Genomic DNA, 8,048 nt, shown 5'->3' with positions numbered 1-8,048 from the left:
AGGAATTGCTTTATGGAGATTGAAAAGCTTGATCAAATCTATATTAACAACTTGTAGCAATGTGTCCTTATCGAACACAAACTTGGTAAGTTGGGCAAGATCCATTACCTTTGCCACAACCACCACGCCCTCAAACAAAATTTTGACTGCCATGAAATTGTTACAACCTCCAGTATGTGCCTTGTCATTCCCATGAGTATTTCTAGAGCCACGACAACCCTCAAAAGCACCAGCTACTGTAAAATTGGTAGAGACATTTTGGATATCAATTTGTGTGCAAGAATTCAGCTGCTCAATACAAGTTTCATGATTCTACAACAGTGCACACACTTCTGGTAGAGTGAAGAGTTCTGGTCATACTGTAATAGTGACAACTACTGGATCACATTCTGCTCTAACGCCAACCAATAAATTCATTTAAGTCTTCATCAGTAAGAAGTACTCCAGACGCCGCTAGATTGTCTACAATAGACTTGATTTTGCTAATGTAATCAGTTATTAAGATAGAGCCTTTTTTGGTTGTCTGCATTTGCATTCTCTACTGAAGTAATCTTGCCTTCGAAAGTGAGGCAAAAAAATGCTCTAGAGCTACCCAAACTTGTTGAGAAGTGGTACAACCTACAATCTGACTAGCAATACCTTCTGACATTAAAGCAATCATCCATCCAAGGATCAACTGATCTTGTCTTTGCCGATGGATTTATCATTTGATTAAGGCCAAATGAATCACCTACAATACTGATAAACTCATTCGGGCAAGGTTTTATTCCTGTAACAAAACCATTAATACCATGACCTCTAAGAATAGGAAGAATATGTGACCTCCAAATAAGGTAATTTACCTCTTTCCAACTTGATCGATAGAGTGAAGTTGAGATTAATAAAAGAGGAAGACGACAGTGCTAGATCTGTAGTTATGATTAGAGTTGCAAGTGGTGACGCTAGTCTCACGAAGCTCTAATATCATGATTGAATTAAAAAAAAAAAAGTTAGAAACAGAGAAGAGTTTTTAAGAGAGAAAACAAAGAGTAGTGTCCATAGAAGAACAACATGAAAAAAATAACGCCCAGAATAAACCTCTTATTTCTTTTACATATATTTATATATGAGAGTGTACAACACAATTCTTTTTGTTGTTACTGCATCTAGCGTGGAGCTGGTGAGCTGGTGCTTTACATGTGAGGCTAAGAAAAGCTTCTAGAATTATTCTCAACAATATTCAATTTGCACTTTGAGCTTTCGGGCTTGATGTGTGAATTGATCGTCACGCCCTTGGAGAGGATCTTGGGGCATGGCATCTTGTTAATTTGCTCGTGATTTATATTAGCAAGCTCATATTCAAACAATATATGTGGAGACATCGGTCGATTTGGACTGACTGGATCACCATGTCCAGAAGACGGCGTTCCTTGTTCACTGAAGAAAGCAAAATTGCTGTGTGTTGGGATCAAAAGGCTTGATGGACTTGGAGGGCAGTTGGTGTAGCTGGCGAGGCTGTAACTGCATCCATGGCCTTGATGCTGCTTGTCTGGAAGTTGATCACTTTTTCTAAAGGTATGGGACCTGAGATCTTTCTCATCAAAGAGTGTCGCCATGGCTTTAATTTTTCTCCATCTGGAAGATGGGGGATTCAAGTTTATTAAGGCTTCTCTATTTTCATGAAGGAATATGGTGATGCATGTGATGAGAGCTACGAATGAAGTGACTCCAGCAATGAGGAATAGGCCCCAAAAGCTATTAAGGCTGATGCTGTTTGAAGAAACTGAGCTGGTGAGCTCTGGACAACTGGGTATTTGCCCAAACCATGCCTTCTCAAATTGTGACATTTTAGCTCCCTCGGTCACGCTTAAAACTTTCCTTGAAACATCCGCTACAAGGGGTGAACCCTTTGGAAAGGCCTGAAATGATAAAAAATTAGAAACCACTGCATGAAAATTTGTACACTTGTTAAGAGAGAGTTCTTACAAATCCAAACCCATCAAACTTGTATATTGGTCCGACTGCAGTGTATTTGGAGCAATATTTTGCAAGGAAAATCTTAATGCAAGGGATTTCATCAAATGCAGCAGCAATTCCACCTTTTGAAAATAACTCATCCAGTTCTTCTGTTGAATTATAGTTTACAAGCTTGGACTCTTCAAATTTCATCGACTTGATCAAGAATTCATAAATGAAAGAGCCATATTGGCAACCTACACGCTCCCCCTTCTTTATGAGCTCATTTGTATCGGTGATAGTTGGGTTGAGTTGTCGAACTGTTAACATTGAAGTCAAGCTGGCTGTGTAACTTTGAGTAAGAATTAGCACCACAAAAAACCACACGATCATCACAATCCGAGCCAAGTTGCTGACAATTCTCTCATCTGTTAACATAATTTAAGAATGAAAAAGAAAATCCAATCCAGAAAATCAATATAAAGTCAAACATATATAATTTCTGAAACATAAAAAATATCTTGAAATTTACTTGCATATTGTATGGCATGTCCATATATATTAATAGAGGTTACAGTCATGGGAAACAAGCAAGCAGGCCATGCTAGAAGTTAGTTTTGATTGTGTTTGAGATGTGCTCACTATGCTTTGTATTTGAATATTGCATGAGTAGATAAATTGTTAGATAAAATTCGAGGTGGAAGAGAAATTACTCTGAGCAAACACCAATGTTGAGAATGAAAACCAGAAGATGGTGCCAACTTGATATGAACGAGGCCCTCTGAAGTCTTTATTTACTCGATGTTCAAGAACCCAAATCACAAAGCCAATGAATACGAAGAAACAAAAGCTTGTCACCCAAAGGTCCCAAGTAAGTGGCTTCAAGAAAACCCATGCATTTTCTTTTCTTTCATCTATAGTGGGTACGACCATTGACACCCCAGATTCTGTGTAAGGTAGTGTAAAGTCTACATACAAGGACCTGTTCGCTAGAATAGTAATAGCTCCCACCACAGCATCATACTTCTGTTCACAATAAACAATGGGGCCATTCTGTTATGCATTACAGGAAAATTTGCTGCAGGTTTGGTTTTTTCCTATGTACATAAAAGCCAACAACGGGGAACTGCAATAGCTTTTTAGTTTGACAAAATTCATCATAATTGAAGCCAACCAAGAGTTGTCTCTATGTGCTAGGAAAGGTAAAGAGTTCAACTGACCTGGAGATATACTTGATATATCAAATCGTTGTCATCACCCGCTGGATTGCCATCAGGCGTCTGGAAGGGAATGTACTCATAAGGAACAGCATATGGTAATGCTGCCATCACTGCATCGAAGACTGCTATGGAAAATCCAGTGACCTCCGTTGCGTTACTACTAGGATCTCGCGTCACCTTTACAAATTCACCAAAACCCTTGGTGACTGGTACTCCTATTCTCAACTTCTTCCCATTGGTTGGAAGGACCCAACCTTTAGGGATGGAGGGAGATTCTCCCGGCCATACGATTGTTCCTAGATTGGGCTTGGAAGTAGATTCCAACTTTCTTACAGTTCCATTCTCTGGTGTCCAAAATCCAACCCCTCTTTCTCCCTTGCCGATCACATTCACTACCTGAAAAGCTGATGACTGTAGTTGCCTGTTAACAATTTGAAAATCTCCACTGAGGCCTCTAAATCTAGTATATAATAGTGATTGGAGAAGATTTGGACCAATTAAGGAGACTCCTACAGTATCAAGATCGGTTGAATTTCTGGAAAAATTAGACTTTTGGAATCTGAAGTTTGTTGCCCCAAGTTTTTCAACTGCCATGGCTAGCCCACAAGCAGCATCATAAGCCCAGAGTCCAAAAATGTTCAGCTCAAAGCTTTCATTTGTTGGATATTCTTGTTGGATTTCCTTTTTCCATCTGATTTTAAAACTTTCAAGCTTTTTCGATCTTGGAAGATGAGGCTTCACCCCCAACACTCCTTGCATTGAGTCAATGACAGATGGATCCAAAGTACCCAAGATATCAGTTAACCCATCAGTTAGAATCCATACATAACCTTCTTCCATCATTCCAATCTCGTTCGCTCTGACAAAAAGTCGTGGGCCTATAGGTGTAAACATGTGTACAATGAAAACTCTGGTTGGCATTGTCATCAACTTGTAAAGCTCTTCGAGGATTTGATCATCTGTGGCTAATGGATGAATGACGCTCCTGTAGGAGATACGGGTGTCAACCTCTTGCAAGGCATCAGTAAGATACGGTATAACTCCATTTCCGTACTCGTTGTCCAAGTAAATGAGCACAACTTGTCTCCACCCAAAGGCTTGGACAATTGCCCTTATAGCTGGTACTTGTGCTGAGTCATTCAGTGTGGCTTGGACAAAATATTGACTCCGGAGCGAAGAAAGAGAAGGACTAGTTGCAGAAAATGAAATGATGGGCACATGAGCCTTGTCTCCGAGACCAATGACAAAGTTGGCTTGCAGGGAGGATGCTGGTCCTATGATGGCTTGAACTTCCTCATTTTGTAATAAATATAGAGCTGAATTTCACGGCAGATCAAAGGATAATTACAATCTTTATGATTAAAATTTAATGATTCTAAAGTTTCATTCAATTTCTACTATATTATCGGCAATCAAACAAGCTACAAAAAAGGAAAATACAAGATCCCCTTGTTCCCATGACTACAAGAATTTGTTAACAAATGATCCATCTTCTTATTGTAACGAAGAGATAGAGTTGACTTTTAAAACAAAGAGGAAATTAAATTTATGAAGACTTTTTGCATCTTTGAGCCATTCGTGTTGTTAATAAAGAAACGTCTTCCTATTCAAGAAATGTTGCTAGTTGAGAACACGTGTTACAATTTAACGAGACTTTTTGTCATCTTTGATGGGCATGCTAATCTCGGTTCAACTTCAACACTCTTTTTCCTCAACAACTTTTCTTAATTAATGCCTTTGCTACAGTTTTAGCATGTTAGGAAGGGTGTGAACTTTGATAGAAAAATATATATATAATTTTCTTTGCAAATGGCGATTGACCGAAAAAGAAATATAATTTTCTTTTATTCGATCACTATCTTTTAGTTGAACACTAACATTTACATCATTTATCATTTTTTTTTTCTCTGAACTCACAAAAACCTAACATCTCCCACACCTGTGTCTACACATATATTTGCAAGTATCTAATTGTTTGAGAACAATTCTCATCCCCTCATTTTAATTGTGAAGGTGCTATTAAATATTGAAAATATAAAACTACTACAAAGTGTCCCAAATTCCTAATTAATAAAGTTTTCTTTTTGTAAAGAATATTATATAAAATATTTTATACTATTAGATTCTCTTATAGAATAATAAAAGTTATTCAAATGAACCCAATAGGTGTATAGAACCAAATACAACAGTTAGGTGTCCTGGTGTAGAGCATAGGTTATTAAACTTGGAATGCCGATAAAGTTTGAGGTTGAGAAGTTTGATAAAAGAAATTATTTTAGTTTTTGGCGCATTAAGATGGGTGTCTTATTGGTTCAACATGGATTATCCAAAGCACTGAAAGGTAGAGAGACTCTACCAACAATGACGTTTGATGAAGAGAAGGATCATGAACTTATGGAGAAAGTATACAATGTTGTTCTATTATGCTTGAGTAATGAGGTATTTCGTGAGGTAGTAGAAGAGGATACAATTGTCAAATTATGGTTAAAGTTATAAATTCTGTATATGACAAAATCTCTTACAAATCGTTTGTATTTAAAGAAATGGTTGTTTACTCTCCAAAAGATACATTCATCAAAGACCATCTTGATAAGTTTAATAAAACTATTATGGATTTGAGGAACATTGATGTTAGAATTAATAATGAAGACCAAGTCATAATTTTGATGTGTTCCCTACTGAATTCTTATGAGCACTTCATGGATACCATGATGTATAGTAGAGATACTCTCTTTCATAAAGGACGTTAGAACAATCTTGAACTCAAAGGAGTTGAAGAACAGGGTGTTCGAGAGTAGAAAAGATGGCTTAGGTGAAGGTTTGGTGAGTAGAGGGAGAATAGGAAAGAAAAATAATGATAGAAAATGTCAATTTAAATCTAAATCAAAGTTCAAGGGAAATAACAAGTGTTTCAATTGCAACAAACTAATATTAGAGTCTATCCTTCGTAATATTCTTTGTGGTATAATAGAATGATTCTCCTTTATTTGTGGATGTAGGCATTGTTGGTCAAACCACGTTAAAACTTCGTATACCTTTGTGTGGATTGTTTTATCTTCGTATTCTTAAACTAACTTTGTTTGTATTAAAATTTCTACTAACACAACAAAAACTAATATTGAGGTGAGGCCAGAAAAGAAAATGCTGAAATTATAGTGAATTAAGTTAATCAAAGACTCAAGTTTTGCTTCCATGTCTCTATAATGCATTTGTTTTCTACATGGATTGATAAATATTCTAAGCTTTATGAAAAGAGAGTACCTGCTGCAGCTGCACCCACAACATCTCTTTTGGAATCTCTGATTTTGGGAATCAGCCTAGTCTTGTAGTGCCCATGAGAAGCATAGAAGTCTGAGAGTGCCATGGAGATGCAACTCAAACCCATCTTCCCCAGCCATGTATCCATGTCAAGAACCACTCCCACTTTAACTGGTATTGTTGTGTTTTGTGCCATGGCCATCTCTATGAAGAAAATCCATAAAGACAGACAGCAGAAGAGAGATAAAGGGAGTTGGGTAAGGTTGTTTCTCATTATGAAGTTTTATGGGAGGCTTTGGGATTCATAATGTTTGGGAGGATAAAGATACTATTTATAGTATTTAGAATTTGAAAAGTAGGAATCAGAAGCGTCCAAGAAAGACCACACTACAACGTAATCAAAATGGACCCAATTGGACTGTTGTGAATAGAAACGAAATACTTCTTGAGTAACCGTGGATGCGTGGAACTTTGATACTCCTTTAAATGGAAGAAAGTCACTCCTATTTTCTGACCCCAATTTGATTTTATCATTTATATTTTTTTTAAATAAATGGAATCGTAATAAAATAATTATAAATATATCGCATCCAAAGCAACATAATAATGCTACAATAAGTATACGATAAGTCGCATTTTTAATGAATCTCTCAATATAATCTACTTAGCGGTTCGAACTTATTGGACCAGGTATAAAATTTTGAATTAAATAAGAAAGAACATTCAAGGAGTGAGGATGCTCTAAAAAAAATAAGCACATGTATGAACTAATTTTGAGTGGGTAAAATGATAGCATTATGACATGACAAAGGCGAGAGAACGGAGTTGAGTTGATTGAGCAAAGATGAAAAAATTCAGTGTTTATTTGGATTTATTTTTTATTTTTAATTTTAAAAATAGGAACTTCCATATAGAAATAGAATGTTAGCATTATGACATAACAAAGACAAGATAATGAAGTTGAGTTGATTAAGCAAAGATGAAAAAAATCCAATGTTTGTTTAATATATTTTCTATTTTTAATTTAAAAAATAGAAACTTTTGTATAAAAATAGAATGTCTTATATAAAAAGCATAAATTTAATGTATGCCTTTAAAGATTATTTTTATAATTTTTTTATGAATAGTAAGAAATGCTTGAGTTTTTTAAACCTTAATGTTTTTAAACTATTTTTAAAATCATTTCTTTTTTAATATAAACTTGACTTTTAACCTTGTGCAATTTATCTGTCTAGCACATATTTAACACTATTGGGAATTGCTTTTCCACATGTTTACTTTTATTGTATATATTTTAGTTTTCTACATTGTTATCTATTTTTCGTCATCGCTTTTTAGAAAATTGTAAGTCTTTTATAATAGGCAACACATATCTAGAAACGAATCAAAGATGGGTCAAAGGTCCTTGACCTATCTACACAATTGTCTAAAGAAATATAATTGCTTTTGTGTCCACTTGGATTCAAATCTTAGGTTGGATTTAGTTTGTAATTAATTAGTTTGTAAAAATAAGATAATTCAACTTAAATATATTCCTGAGAAAGGAGATTAGGTGTTAAACCTTTTTTGGAAAAAAAAAAATCAATTTTAGGTAAGATATGAAGAAGACAAAGATTAAGTGAAGAACAAGAATAT

The 8,048-nt window shown here is 35.5% G+C and overlaps 1 protein-coding gene across 1 annotated transcript; it reads right to left on the bottom strand.

The window, feature by feature from the left end:
* Nucleotides 1-1,184: 1,184 nt before the first annotated feature.
* On the bottom strand, nt 1,185-6,627 carry LOC117913207 (glutamate receptor 2.7-like). Its single transcript, XM_034828173.1, has 5 exons — nt 6,417-6,627; nt 3,156-4,471; nt 2,649-2,961; nt 1,966-2,363; nt 1,185-1,898 (listed from the first exon to the last, which is right to left on the bottom strand). The coding sequence occupies exons 1-5, from the start codon at nt 6,613-6,615 to the stop codon at nt 1,185-1,187; spliced, it is 2,940 nt and encodes a 979-aa protein (XP_034684064.1). The 5' UTR covers nt 6,616-6,627.
* Between the last annotated feature and the right edge of the window lie 1,421 nt (nt 6,628-8,048).

This window comes from Vitis riparia, chromosome 4 (assembly GCF_004353265.1).
Source record: "Vitis riparia cultivar Riparia Gloire de Montpellier isolate 1030 chromosome 4, EGFV_Vit.rip_1.0, whole genome shotgun sequence".
NCBI classification, from domain to species: Eukaryota; Viridiplantae; Streptophyta; class Magnoliopsida; order Vitales; family Vitaceae; genus Vitis; species Vitis riparia.
The sequence above is the reverse complement of the archived record's forward strand: the minus strand, read 5'-3'. Positions and strand labels throughout refer to the sequence as shown.

Bases quoted from the DNA above. Each gene is read 5' to 3' on its own strand.
- LOC117913207 (XM_034828173.1), bottom strand. From the start codon at position 6,615: ATGGCCATGGCACAAAACACAACAATACCAGTTAAAGTGGGAGTGGTT. The intron at 4,472-6,416 runs GTACTCTCTTTT...CGTGAAATTCAG, and splicing joins TGTGGGTGCAGCTGCAGCAG to CTCTATATTTATTACAAAAT. The intron at 2,364-2,648 runs GTAATTTCTCTT...TTATGTTAACAG, and splicing joins AACATTGGTGTTTGCTCAGA to ATGAGAGAATTGTCAGCAAC.